The sequence below is a fragment of the Hippocampus guttulatus genome, chromosome 7, assembly GCF_054856545.1.
Source record: "Hippocampus guttulatus isolate MCC_2025c chromosome 7, RoL_Hgut_1.0, whole genome shotgun sequence".
Taxonomy (NCBI): domain Eukaryota; kingdom Metazoa; phylum Chordata; class Actinopteri; order Syngnathiformes; family Syngnathidae; genus Hippocampus; species Hippocampus guttulatus.
In genome coordinates, this window is record NC_141267.1 from 16,513,639 (window position 1) to 16,527,957 (window position 14,319).

Below are 14,319 nucleotides of genomic sequence, written 5' to 3' on the forward strand. Positions count from 1 at the left end.
CCTCACGCGCACACATAGCACTAAAGACATTAGTGCTGCTCTAAATCAAACTGGATGTGCTACTACTTGACATAAGAACCTGCATTTCAGCCTGCTGTGAGCAGCCATATTGGTATGACAAAAAACAGGCATTTCACAGCAAGTCTCAGTATACAGTTAACCTCCTTCAATTTGCGTTCCACCACTCATTTCTTTTGTATGGAACTTCACAAACAACTTTTGGCTTAAAAACACATATACTCGCACTTATCTATTTGGTTCTCTTTTTATAATGGCTAAAGATTCGCCTAAATTCGTCAAAAGTACATTTTGAATGGCCTTTTCAGTCAATGAAACAGTTTTTTATATAGCACTTTTCTAATAAAAAGCAACACGTGCTTCACGAAATATGTGAAAAGACAAAAACAATCACTCACATCAGCCTCTGAAGCCCAGCCATCCAATGAGCCTATTTTGACAAAGGAATAGAAAGGTCAAATATAATTTTCAAATGTAGCGAGTAAAAGTCGGCAACCAATTAAATGCTAAAGTACTCATACTTTCAAAATCTTCACAGTAGCAGAGTGTCCCATACTTCATTACTTCCAGTTCCCACTGTGGTTCATTCCCAAAGGTTTTACGACTTAGCTTATCGAAGCCATTTTGCTTCATATTTTCCACCGTCTTTCAGGAGAGGACCAAAAAAATTGCTTCCTTAAAATTCTACCGTTAAACTTTTTACTTATCAAACTACAGTATTGAGAAGGTTTTTCCAGAATTGTTTTTATGACGGCACCTGGGACCCATCTAGCGGCAGCTAATTGTAACGGCAAGCGACGATGACTGTCGTAAAAATTAGCGCGACAGAGAACCGCTTGACGATAGAATGTGCCACAATCAACATGGGCGAATCTTTGATATGCGGCGATACACAATACAGGTAGGAAAAGAAAACCTCGCGTACGTATTTGAAAAGTATGAAGATGGGGAAAGAAACGTGAAACTAGGCTACTTTGCAGGGTGAGCTCAGTCCTAAAGAGGGATGTGAAGCAGTTTGGGAAGAAGTTCATGTTTGACAGCAACGAGGAGACATGCTGGAACTCAGACCAGGCAAGTTATTCGAGCAACCTGATGATCGGTGTCGGTCCCTATGTGTTTATCGGTCATTACAGGCGTGTTGATGAATGTTTGTATTTTGTCTAGGGTGACTGTCAGTGGTTGATTTTGGATTTCCCCCAGTCGGTTAACGTGTCCGAGTTAAAAGTTCAGTTCCAGGGAGGCTTTTCCGCCAAAACATGCAGGCTGGAAGGTACAAGTAATTAAGATATCCTTTATTTGTCCCACACTGGGGAAATTTACAGTCAGAGTTCAGAAAGGAAACCACAAGGGAGGGAGAGGGGAAAAAAACCATGCTAGAACTATCCTCTTCTGAGGATAATTATAGTTCTAGGAGAAAAACAATAGCGACATGTTCATAATTTTAGGTTTAATCGTCATTTATTTAATATGTATATACAGTAGGCACTACAGTATATGTACTTTATTTTCTGTTGTTCCTCGAGCATCTTTTCTTTATATACCTTCGTTTCTGCACCCCCCCCACCCCCGCCACCCTCCCTACCATCTTTCACATCTGTTTTTTTTTTTTTTTAATTCATGATTATGCTTTAATTTGGCAACACAAAAACTGCTTTGAACCCCTATCTGGGAACCCTGACTCTGGTTTCTCTTTATACATTTTCTGACTTCCACCCTCTTGCTGAAACATACTCTCCTGCCATGCTTTTCCCCGAGCCTGACTAACCTCCTTTTGTTCCCCATTTCTCTCACACCAATTTATTTCTGACTTTTCTGCCTTCCTTCATTCCCTCCTTTCTTTCGTTACCTCCTCACCTTAGACCTGCTTTCTTCTTCCCTTCCCTCTATCTTCCTCTCTGCGTTTTCACCTTTCTCTCTTCAGACCCACTTTTTATTCTTGCATCCTTCCTTACCCTAACTACTTTTCTACCTTTCTTCCTTCCTCCCTATCCAGGATCGATCAAAATCTGCTTTAGAATCCAATTTTTGTTCTTGAAATAAATAATTTTCCACAATTTATTAATGGAACCTGTAAAAACGTTATTTTTAACAAATTTTAAGTGTAAACAGTACCAACCTTTGACTCGGCATGTATCGAGATTCTCTTTCCTGTTTATCCCTGCAGGTTGTTCAGGAGATGGAGATTTCACTGTGATCAGTCATTTTTACCCTGAGGACAACAACTCTCTTCAGATATCCTTCATTATTTTTGTCAGTGTCAAATTAAAAGTATTTTAGTTTACTTAAAAATAAATAAATAGAACATATTTGGGGGGGGGGGTCGGCGGTGGCAACTTGTTACATCCTGGACTAGTTGCCAGGCTATTACGCACAGTTATGAAGTGCCCAATAATATTGTTACTGAGTGTGTTTGTCATCGCCAGTGATATTTTCATGACTGAAACCTAAAGACTGCCTTAACTGCACACCCACTGCTTTCCCATACAGGAGGCGGCCGCCGTGGACAGAGTAAAAATAACATTTGAGAAGAGCACAGACTTTTTTGGGAGAATTATTGTTTATACTTTGGACATCCTGGGGGAGAAATCCTTATGACCCATACTCTGAATATGAGAGAAATACGCAGGACATCAGAGATGTGGGATGTCTTTGCTGCCACCATATGAATGGATTGGAATGCTGCTTTTGGATGGACATTGCAATGGGCAAATGTGCTAATGATTCACATCTCAGAAGACCACGACAACAGTTCAGAAATGTTCTGCACAATACTACATTCTATGCGCCCCCACAGTATTATGATTAATGTTGTGTTTGTAGAATAGGAATTAAACTGAAAAACAACTTGATGTTGACTTGAAAATTACATCACACATGTAGTGTTGAATCAAAAAATAAATCTAATTGTACTTTGGAAAACAGTGATCAACATTTTCCAGCCAGAGTCAATCAATGGAATTTTAGTCAAATGCCACCTTGTAAAAATGATTGACGATTCTGTCAGCACACTATAAAAAAATACATTTATTACATCTTGTTTACGTTCAGTGTTGCTGGTCTATAGACAAACTAAACTATCTTCCTGCACAGTTGGCAAATATTATTTGTTATACTGCCTTGCATAAAAATGAAATAAAACAAAACAAAAAAAAGCACTTTCTCAGTGTCAGTGTAATTTATCGGCATGCTGGCTTGTAGAGTCTGAGAATATGGTCCTCCAACACCTTCTGAACTACAACACAGAAAAAAAAAGGAAATACTGTATGGATAGCGTTCAAGGCTGTCTCGTTGAAAGATGATAATTACTTTTTTTGTATCCCAGGGCAACAGCCAAGGCCATTGCACTGTAGCCAGAATCAGACTCTGTGGTTATGTCCGCTCCTTTGGCTACGAAAGAACACAATGATCAATTCGTATAGCAATCGGACATCTGTCGTATATGCATACAATGTACAGTAAATGAATGTACCCAAGAGCGCCTCAACACATTTAACATGGTTTCCTCGAACAGCATACAGAAGCGGAGTCCCTCCATTCTGCAATCAAAACATCAGATTTTAGTATGACTTTATTTTGTTTACAATGATTTCGTCGCTGTTGGGCGGAATCCTCACATCGCAAAAATGACTACCGTACTTATCAGGGGAAAAAAAGCCACCTTCCTTGAGTTAACAAACACCACATCGTCCAAGTGAGTATCATATCTTTTAGTGCTATGATATATCGTTCTGCACCAACTTCAAAACAACACCACCTCATGGTCTATTGTTAATTTGACGACTTGTGGTTACATCATTGTCCCAAACTCTTTTACAAAGGTCTTAGCGCCATGAATGATGCCACAAATAAAATCTTGAGGTGACATAATGCCGCCCGGCTCCTGCAGCATTTACATTTCTCAGACTATAGTTAGCCATTTTTGGTTTCTGCCCAACGGTGACAATTTGAAGCTCCTACGCAAGTGTACCCAGTCAAAGGCGTTGACATCAACCCCACATCTGAGGAGAACCTCGATGATGTCCACATAGCCTCCGGAACTGGCTAGCGTCAGCGCACTTTCACGGTCCTTTGCAACTATTTTGGGGTCTGCGCCCTGGCACATGAATCAAAACAGCGTCAGTGAGTGATTGCCCTGATAAGACTTCTTCCTCCTGCCGTCCAACCTTTTCCAAGAGCAAGTCCACCACTGTTTTCTCTCCAAACGCCGACGCCCACATAAGAGGAGTGAAGCCCCGTTCGTCCTGTTTGCTCAGCAATGATACGTCTGCAAAACAAGCAAACATTACAATCCGGAAGTAACAAATTCAAATTTTGTGACTCTAGGGACTCTTTACAGGGCAGACATTTTTTGAAAAACACCAACATAATTCTAATTAAACATAACTGCCATGTTTGTACTTTACCGAAGCAATTCAAAAGTTGGCAATTTTTGAGGAAAAAAATTGCATTGTTATAACAAAAATGATTTTACATTATTTATTCGTGCAGATTATATTGTGGACAACCAAGCTACACTCCATGGAGCGCAGTTTGACAGCCCCTTTGTCGGATAATATGCAAATCATATTATGTCAGTTCAGTCACACCCAAATGCCCAAATTACCTTTACTTAGTCGCACCGCCACTTGTAAAACCTCACCCTGGGCAGCCAGCTGATGTATGGACAGAGCTTATAATGGGAAAGATAAATAAATACATGTATACAGTCAAGCACTAACGAAAAGAAAAATAAATTAAATGATCATAAAAACTCACAGTCTAAGTTCGCTGGCCGTGCATTAACTTCATTGCCACGTTGCCTGTTGGTGAGTGTGTCTGAATGGTTGAAGAGACCCTCTTCGTCCACATCGGCAATCTCTAAAGACACAAAGCCGTTCATGTGGAACACATGCACAACGTTTTGAAAAATAGCTAATGCTAAAATAAGAGAGGGACATTTGACGAAAACTATGTGGAAAACTAACAATTGACTCAATGTTTTGGGTGATGGGAAAATCTCTCTGAATGTTCTGAACTCCTGTTGACACTGATTGCAGCCAGTATAATTCTAATTATCTTTGTAACACTGTGAAGAAGCGGTGTGCAAATCTGCCACACAGTTCTGAGATTCAAGGTTAAAATGTCGAATCTGGCCTTCCTGGGTGGAGTTTGCATGTTATCATAACCCTTGCTTGCTTGGATTCTTTATTTCTTTCTAAATTACAAAAACAGGCACGCAATGCAAGTGGTTTTAATGCGACTGTGAATGGTTGTTTGTCAACATGTGCCCTGCGACTGACTGGCAACCACTTCGGAGTGTATCTCTGCCCAAAGTAAATCATTTGAGGGAGGTGAAATATCAGCAACACCACTCATTGCAAACTACAGCCACAATAATCAGCACATTCTTAGAAAAATAATTCTAAGAAATATATCTATTTGTATCAATTGTAAGTACTGTATATTAAGCACTCAAGAATTTGTTTTAAAACGAAGTCTACATCCTGTGAGACACATGCTTTGTTCCTCTCACCTCTGTGCTCAAACGATTTTGCACTTGATGCGTGATTATTTTGGTCCTCCTCTCCTCCTGCATCCATTATCACCACTGCGAGGAAAAGTGAAGACGTTAAGTGCATACAAGTGTTAAAAGTAGAAATTCAGTCACGATGTCGTCGTCTTACCACATTAAGTCTTGGGTGCCTAATTTGCACCAACTTCCTTGTGGCAGAAGTGAAAGTAGGTTAATTTCACCTGTCGCGACAGTCGACGATGAGCCACAAAATACATATCATATTATCAAACGAAACATTAATTATCGAAATACGTGAAATCAAATCATGGTAGGCTTGAATAAATCCCGTGTTCGAGAGCTTTAATGTTTTGCGAGGGCAGATTTTGGTGGACTTGTGTTTTGATTTCCTATCCGGAGCCCTGAAGCGTTGCACACCATCATTCAAAACACGGAAGTAGTGCCTAGCGGGAAAGTCAATAGTCGCGTTTTCCCGTATTTATTTATTTATATGTGGATGTAATTTTCATCTTTTATCATGGATGACCAAGAGATGCAACTCAAAGTCAGACGAGGTAAGTGTCACATATTTTATTCGTTTTTCATGGAGGTTAGCGAGATGGCTAACTCAAGTTAGCCACTGAGTCAGTGTAATTTGACTTCAAGTGTTGCGCTACCATTTTAATTTCTGTTATTCATCTGACTTTATTTTATTATTTATTATTGTTTTGTCTACAGTGAGTGACAAGTTCACGGAGAGCATGTACGTCCTGGCTAACGAACCGTCCGTGGCGCTGTACAGACTGCAGGAGCACGTTCGGAGATCCCTGCCAGAGCTGGTGCAGCATAAGGTACTGTATAAATCCAGCCCAACATACACTTAACGACAATTAAATGATCCTCAGACACTTAATTAGATACAAACGCCGATGTCATACAAGAGCTGTATTTGTAATTTTAGACTTTTCTGTAATAACTTTATTGCCAATGTCACAGAGGTTTCAAATTTACCGGTAACTGTGTGTTTTTGTGGCGTAAACTGCAATTGCAATTTTTTCCAAGTGTTTTGACCCTCTCTTGGTGATAAATAATGTACTAAAAGGGTCTTGGGGCAGAAAAGCAGAGTAGTGGAGGTGGGTGGATAAGTCTGATTTGATTTGACAGTCAGCTTGTGGACCATGGTTTCGGTCTAGCGTGGCCACTTTAGAGCGCCTCGTTATCCGCCGTGAGTACAGGTGTAAGATAAGGCGTCATACCCAGTGGACAGTTGAAGTGAATATATGTTTTCATATCAAGCATGCAATTATTTGTCAACATAAGAAAAAAGTTAGATGAATTAGCATCCGTTTTTCCAGGCTGTAGAAGTCATGACTGATAGTGAAGCATGGTGTGGTTTCAATGCATTCATCGGACATATCCACAGCTTTCAAAAGTGGAGAGAAGCTTCATTTTTGAAGCCTGGTTTTATATACTTGGGAGTCAGTTTGCCAGGGTCGTTAACAACTTCTCTGCGGTGTGTAAAATGTAAAAGACATTCATTTTCACTTCCGTGACTTTAATGTTCCTGTGCAAACTGAGATAATTGTACTTACTACCGGAGCTGTCTCTTCTCTTAAGTGGGTAATGCACAAGGTGACAAGTTAGGGCCTGGCATCATGACTAGTGCCACTAACATTGATCCATATTTCTGTCTTACTTGCCATTATTTCTCCCATAGACAGATATGCAGAGCTGGGAGGAACAAAGTCAAGGAGCCATCTACTCAGTCGAATATGCATGCAGGTTTGTCATGATGATGGATAGACCTGTATGCATCTTAGTGGCTCCCCTCCATGCTTCTTGACCCCTCTCCTGATCTTTTGTTGTGGTTTCTACAGTGCCGTAAGAAGCATGGCCAACAGCAGCGTGTATTTCAAAAACATTGACAGCCTCCTGCGACAAGCCATCAGCATGAAGGAGCAAATCAGCAGCTCTCAAGGACGCAGGTAAGAAAACAATGATGCATGGTGATGTATCTGTAACCATTATGTCTTCTTTGAAATTATCACCCAATCATTTGTTCTTTTTTGTTGGGTTTTTTTGTATGGCATTTTCCTGAGTTTTTTTTGTTTGTGTCCGCCCTGCCCCCCACCTGCGTTAACTTTGCATGATGCCAACCCTTCTCCCAGTCCCCTTGTTGCTGCTTCACATGCCTCATCCACTTCGTCCTCCTCATGACAGAGCTATGTCCAAGGTCAGTACCTAATGGCACACAAGTACAACAAGGGTCTCCTGAGAAACGATGATTTTGGAGGGAGAAGAATTTCGCCCGACGCAGCAATATACTGAAATTATGACGATCTCATCATAATTTACTGACAAATACACGATTACTGTGTCAAATTTGGGCCTGTTTATTTGATGACAAATATATTTTTCTGTTGTGTGAATGGCAATGGCTATACACTGGTTGATTGTCCCAATCCACCATTTAGAGGAAGAGCAGTTATTTATTCTGTCTGTCACTATACGTTGCTGTCATAGACGCACAAACAAAAACATATTTGCAGTAAATAAATCATTTTCAGGCAAATTAAGTGAATTGAATAATTTCCTGTGGCATATCAAATAATTTCTCATAGCACACGAGGTGGGCGATCATTGTATTGTTGTATAAAACAATTTACAGAGTAGATTATCACAATTTATAGAGTCAAAAGGGTGGATTTTTTTGTTCAGTTTCCAGATGGTCTGGAATCATTGAAGCTATTACATATCAGTAGTATATCCATGCTGACTTATTGAAATCCTCCTCTTCATCAGCCTTTTGTCACACAAGGGTCGAGTCTTTTGCCGAAATCCCGGACTTGCGTGCCAGGACACTCCTCATCTCGTTGTTGACGCCATTCCAGGGTTTAGCCTTTAGCAAAACCGAGTCTGAAGATAAGCTCCTGTGTGAGCGAGGACAGCTGCCGCCTCCACTGTAGCTGTCCACATTGCCAGAGTGACCGCGCGACTCTTCTCCAACAGGGGGGTACTCCTCCTGCGGGTGGTGCCGCTGCTGGTGTCTGGGGCTGCTGGAAGGTGTGAACGACATGTGATGCTGGAGGTGGGACGGTCTGCGGGGCACCCGCAGTTTGTCCACACCAATTTTTAGCTCACAGGGCCAAGACACGGGACTGTTGTTGCTGCTTCTGTGCTCGTTGCGAAAGAGAGTTTCGAGGTGGTCTTCTCGGCCGCGTTTAGCCACTTGGGAAACCTTGACAAGAGAATGGATCACCACTACCAGAAGGATCAAGATGCCGGAGGCCAGGACGGAGGCGCTGGCAATTCCCGTCTCCGCCTCAAATATGAGCAGCATAAAAATAGACATAGCTGAAAGACATGAGGGTAGTTACTTCAACGACTTTGTGATTAATCGTGCAAAAACATGAGTAATTGTTTCCTATATTAGTAGTTTAAACCGTAAGTATAATCCAAACTAAGATCAGTTGAACCCTTTCGGGGACAGCGGTTACTACAGTGGACAGTTTATCATGTTATCAGGTTACGGTGTGCATGAAAGGGTTAATATCATTTCAAAGTCATCAAATATTTCATTCAAAATAAAAGAGATAATTTGATTGTGAAAAATTCCACCAGAAGTGTATATGTGGCAAAAATTCAACGAACAACCCAGGCTAAATTTACAGAATTTTCCTAACCGTAAGCTGTAAGAGAATGAGTTCAGAAAATGGATAATTAGAGCATGGACTGGAACTCAAAATCCCCGTTAAACAGTGTAATACAAATATTTGGCAGGGTTTTTTTGGGGGGGTGGAATAAATAGATGGCATTTTTGTTTGTATCACTGAAAAGAAAATCTTTTCTATTTAGTGTAGTATAATACCCATAGTTGGTTTTCTTTGGAGCCAATGGATTACTGGTAAATGGATTGTTTTATGTGATGCTAAATGTTCATATCCATTTTGGACAGTTGGACCTGAAACATAAGGGTGAAATTGAAGTGCCTTACACTTTTTTTTGGTCTTATTTTATCTGCAGAAAAAGGACGGTGGATCATGTTATGCCAAGGGATGCCGGAGAGAAGCGCAGCTCTGGAATGTGATAACCCTTCCCAGCATTTAATCATTTTGTGGTGCTTGATTGAAGTGCAGTGGGAAAGGTCCTAATCCCCTTCACCCTCTAGCCCTGCCCCTCCAAGCACAAGCTGCTCAGTGGAACAGAGTAGACCAGCGCTGCCAGGTTCGGCTTTAAAAAAAAAAAAAAAAAAAAAACCCCACTTAAGTCATGGACGCCGCTCAAAGAGTGCATTGTTCTCTTGAGCTCGTGGGACAAGAACAACAGTGCTCTTTGCTCGCTCTGCTGTTGACTTCCCTGCCGACATTTTGCACATTAGTTGGAAAGGACATCCCCTGCTCTTGTTGTTGTTTTTCGATCACAGTTTGATGCACACGTCAGTGCGACACAATATTGATATTTTGAAGTACTATTACCGCTTGCTGTATGGTATCAAAACATCAGCATCAAATATCACTTGCAGCAATGTGTCATTAGCACTACGGCACAGTGTTGGTGCACCGTTGAAATGTATCAGTACTCGGGTTGAATGATTTTTAAAAATCTAAAAAAAAAAGTAAATCAATTAATAGTGCGCTTTAATATTTGCTTTTTTTTTTCAAGGTCCTCTTCCCATGTTGTTTTTGTCAAACAAGCAAATTATTCTGTATTACACATATACATAAATGTTTTGGTCTCAGTATGTTAGGCTTGTGCTAAAATAAAAGCAAATTGACCAGGAATTAATATGAAAGACTGTTTATTTACCCACTTGAATTAGTTGTTAATTTACTCAACATTTTGACTTGCTCCCTTTTCAGCAATCACTCTGACAACTTCACAAAATTCAAATTTCAGGTGCGGTCCGGAGCCCTGTTTGATGTACAGGTAGTCTGCCATTATTGCTTGCGTTGCCCTTGTAATGCCCACACATAGCAATATTGTTTCGCTATCACTACACAAGCAAGCATAAAATACCAATTTTGCCGCAGTCTTGACACTTCAAATATTCATTTCGAATTAGGAAGCTGCCTTCCTTCTAGTCTATTTTTTTCTGATTTATCGTTTATCGCACAAGACGTGGTATCATGATACTGGGATACTCTCTATACTCTCTAATATGGTGACTGTAAATGTGTGAGATTCCCACCCTTTGTTTATACCTGCTAAATAGACCGAAACTCCAAGGCAGAACAATCCGATGGCCACATGTCGCACTGCTCGGCTGTCCAACAGGAACCAGTCTGCTCTGTGGAGACAATACAGGTACTGTACATTCACTTTTTTTTTTTTGTGCGTACAAACTAGCTTCTACATTGCATGTGTGCAGTATGTGTCAACAAATGTAGAAGCTCATTACTATTCAGACTGTTTCACACGTTCCAGAGGAAGGGGGCACTGGATTTGTAAGCCGACGTAGGAAAGGGCGAGCAAGAGGCCGTGCTCTGACTGTAGAATGAAAAGGTGACTGTTTTAACGGGCTTATTGGAATTGAGAGGCAGGAACAAAGGGGGCTTGGCCTTGTAGGATAGTGTGAACCTTCATTCACAGCTTTGAATTTTGCTCAATTACAATTTATGGATGTTGGCCTTGATTAAAATGCAATGCTGTCCATGAGTAGGATCAAAACAGTTTTATTAATTGTACAGACAGATTTTACTCTGATAAATGCAATCAGACCTCAATTTTAATTGAAGATACCTACATTAGATTAACGACACACATACTGGATGTGATTTACTAGGTCCTTAATTCACACATGGTGATGAGTCTTAATGCGGGTGAAATGGTAAATTATATTAAATATTGATTAAGTGTGGAGATTATTCATTTGCTAGAAAATCTCAAGGATTGGAAAGTCAATATCTTGCTCAGGAAATGAGAATGTTTTCTCCAATCCACACTTTTCGCTCGATGGTGATATCAAATTCTTTGCAGGACCCCAAACGACTAAACGCGCGTATGAATACAGTATATTAATTGACTATCATGCGGTCACAGGTGTGGTACACCATTAAACGTGACGCGGTTTGTTAAACCTGACTGGAACTATTTTTTTTGTCAACTTAAACAGTGGGAACGTCCAATGCTGCGAGACGTACAGTAGTCTGTATTTCACCGGTGATTTTATACAACTATTACCTTTCGGTGTCCAGTTCTCCTCGACACACCTCGGTGGAAAAGTAGCCATGTAGGAGACAGACCACCACCGAGCTCAGGTTAAGGGTGAGCGACAGAGCCGAGAGCACCGTCGACACTGGCAACAAGAAGGCCCGAACGTTAGGGGGTACGACCGAGGGAGCGTATTCCTTTATGGTCGTGTGTTGGGGCTGCAGCTGGAAGATCAGAATGACCGACAAAACCGACATAATGGCCGATAGAATCCCCAGTAGAGACAGGACAACCACGGACCGCTGACTGTAAAAGTGTGTCATCTTTTTTTATCGAATTAAAAAGGTAAAAAGTTGTCTTCGGTTGAAGTAGTCCATTAAAAAAAGTGTGCCTAAATGAGAAGTGTGCTGTTTCCGAGTGTGCGTGAACGTCCCTCCTCCTCAATATGCCGTCTGCCCATGTGATGTGCGTCCAATCCTCAGATTACTAATTACCCATTACAATGGATTTTTACACAGTAATTTAATGCCCGTTTACCTTCTCCCAATATACATGTAGAAAATGTCAAATGTTGGATATGTGTATTCAAAACACACATCCATTGCTGTTGGATATGTCTATTCAAACGTTTAGTAAATGTCAAATTAAAATGTCCACGGCTAGTTGCAACAGAGAGACTGGTAGAGGCACACAAAGGCACAGAAGTTGACAGCCTTGCAAAGGTATTGGTTGAATCATGAAGCATGCCAAAGCCAAAAGGTAAGCAGAGCTGCGGAGTTGGCACATCTTAGAAAAAAAAACCTACGCAGGCTGTTTGAGTGTTGTGCCTTGAGCGCATGCTGTAGCTTGCCAAAAGCAGAAGTGAGAGGTTTCAGGAAAGTGGCAGGAAGACCTCATGAGCACCTTTTGAACTCTTTAAATGGCTCTGGCATCAAGTAGAAGTAGACAGAAAACAAGATATTTATTTGGTTTTGATAACACCGCCACATAGATGCTCTTCGTTCACCCTTTTATGGCATTTTGTTTAGAATTAAGGTAGCAGACAAAATAAGTTTTGTAGTTGTTTTAAATCACAAGTGAAGTGCAGTCTGTCCAAGTGAAAATCTTTTGTGTTGTTTAGTTTGTCAGTAAGTTTCAATGTGAACACTTTTTTTTTTCGCCACAAGGCTCAAAATAACTTTTTTTTCCAAAGCAGTTTTGCAAATCAGTGACTTCATCCACGGGGCAACTTTCTATTTTGTGGAGCAACTTCTTGCAAATTAATCACACTGCTGTGAAGCGAGAATTTTTTTTTTTTTAAAGGAATGAAAAATTGCTGCAAAAACTTTTCTGTTTAATATTTATATAGTTCTGAATAGATGGCATGGTCTTTTAGGTGTAAGGTGACACGGGGTGTTTTTCCTGTCCTTACTTTACCTTACAATGTTTAGAGTGAAGCACGAATAAGACACGCAGAAACCTCAGTGAGTCACAACAACGTCCCCTAGCTTGCCGGGAGTCAAGGTGCACAATCCCTTGGACATCGTTTGTTGCTAACTATTGCATCAGCATAGATTTTTTTTGGTTGTTGTTGAGATGCGGATGAGGATGATGTTTTGTGAGTCGGCTTCCGACGTAAGCGTGCGTGTCATCTGACTGTGTACATTTCTTATTTTTAGTGTGTTGCATTGTCGCGTTCTTAAAATAACATTCAATCATCTGGCTGGCAGTGACACTTGTATCCTATTGACTTTTCATTTGGTTCCATAGTTGTCTATTTTCTCTGTGAAGGCTGTCACTGACAATGGGTCAAATTGAACCGGAATACATGGCAGACCTCAAAATGTAATTAATAACACAGCAGTTTGATGGCGACATCCTGCTTTCGTACCAGTTGAGAAGTTCTGGTTTACTACGGATGTGTGGTCTTTTTTTTTTTTCCCATTATGTCGGCCTATGATATGCAGTTTTTCAGATGTAAAAGGGAAGTCAACCCCCCCAAATTTTTAAAGCAAGAATACATTGAATATGTCAACACTAGCCAAAACGGGGTACTCCGATTTATATCGTTTATGGAATAAGAATTAAACACAATCATTAAAGTGAAGTGACAGAAGCTACAGTAGGTACAGTGGGCCATTGACCTATGCTGGCTGACAGATTGCAGAGGACGATGGATTTAACGAACGGATCTGTACTGCTGAAATAGAAAATATACACCGGTCATGAAATAGGAAGTGTAGGAAAGTGTTAAGAAAGCATTGGACATCAAGTGCCTTTGTGCTATATTGTCTGTCTGCAAGTGTTGCTCCATCGTTTGTGTTCGTATATCCATTGCTGAAAGGCTGCAAACATTGATGCTGGTTTTGTTCGTCGGTCTACGCGTGTTTTTCCCATGTGCATTTGTAAGTGAGCAGACTATCGTTCATTGTGTTTTGATTAAATACACAGTGTTTAATCCCCTTCGTTTTGCTGGCTGTGGTAATAAACAGCTTGACGTCGGCACTTGGCTCTTGTTTGAAAAATTGCCACTAGTTAGCGCTCCAAACTCAAATCTTTGCTAGTAACCTAAGACAAAAATTTGTGCGAGCGGCGGCTTATATCTCAAAACTCAAATTTGGGCCACTTAGCCTATTTAAATGAAACATTCGATTAATTCTTAATTTCATCAATTTTTTTCA

At 40.6% G+C, this 14,319-nt stretch overlaps 4 protein-coding genes across 7 annotated transcripts; 2 read left to right on the forward strand and 2 right to left on the reverse strand.

Annotated features, from left to right (window-relative positions):
- Positions 1 to 866: 866 nt before the first annotated feature.
- Positions 867 to 3,173, forward strand: nr2c2ap (nuclear receptor 2C2-associated protein). Its single transcript, XM_086115878.1, has 5 exons — positions 867 to 919; positions 999 to 1,089; positions 1,183 to 1,288; positions 2,183 to 2,250; positions 2,491 to 3,173. Exons 1-5 carry the CDS (start codon positions 882 to 884, stop codon positions 2,611 to 2,613), a joined length of 426 nt encoding a protein of 141 aa, XP_085972004.1. The 5' UTR covers positions 867 to 881; the 3' UTR covers positions 2,614 to 3,173.
- rfxank (regulatory factor X-associated ankyrin-containing protein) lies at positions 3,025 to 5,922 on the reverse strand. Its single transcript, XM_086115876.1, has 9 exons — positions 5,682 to 5,922; positions 5,531 to 5,605; positions 4,774 to 4,875; positions 4,622 to 4,687; positions 4,182 to 4,282; positions 3,986 to 4,111; positions 3,488 to 3,554; positions 3,325 to 3,405; positions 3,025 to 3,250 (listed from the first exon to the last, which is right to left on the reverse strand). Exons 2-9 carry the CDS (start codon positions 5,595 to 5,597, stop codon positions 3,195 to 3,197), a joined length of 666 nt encoding a protein of 221 aa, XP_085972002.1. The 5' UTR covers positions 5,598 to 5,605; positions 5,682 to 5,922; the 3' UTR covers positions 3,025 to 3,194.
- Positions 5,910 to 10,290, forward strand: borcs8 (BLOC-1 related complex subunit 8). Of its 4 annotated transcripts, none has more exons than XM_086115882.1 (6): positions 5,910 to 6,084; positions 6,248 to 6,360; positions 7,227 to 7,328; positions 7,438 to 7,494; positions 7,678 to 7,742; positions 9,533 to 10,290. In XM_086115882.1, the coding sequence occupies exons 1-6, from the start codon at positions 6,048 to 6,050 to the stop codon at positions 9,594 to 9,596; spliced, it is 438 nt and encodes a 145-aa protein (XP_085972008.1). In that variant the 5' UTR covers positions 5,910 to 6,047; the 3' UTR covers positions 9,597 to 10,290. The 4 variants fall into 4 exon arrangements, with proteins under 4 accessions (XP_085972008.1, XP_085972005.1, XP_085972006.1 ...); XM_086115879.1 differs by having other exon boundaries at positions 5,918 to 6,084; positions 7,227 to 7,291; positions 7,387 to 7,494; positions 7,730 to 7,742; XM_086115881.1 differs by having other exon boundaries at positions 5,922 to 6,084; positions 7,227 to 7,291; positions 7,387 to 7,494.
- On the reverse strand, positions 8,135 to 12,082 carry tmem221 (transmembrane protein 221). Its single transcript, XM_086115875.1, has 3 exons — positions 11,690 to 12,082; positions 10,711 to 10,796; positions 8,135 to 8,863 (listed from the first exon to the last, which is right to left on the reverse strand). Exons 1-3 carry the CDS (start codon positions 11,980 to 11,982, stop codon positions 8,319 to 8,321), a joined length of 924 nt encoding a protein of 307 aa, XP_085972001.1. The 5' UTR covers positions 11,983 to 12,082; the 3' UTR covers positions 8,135 to 8,318.
- Positions 12,083 to 14,319: the final 2,237 nt, after the last annotated feature.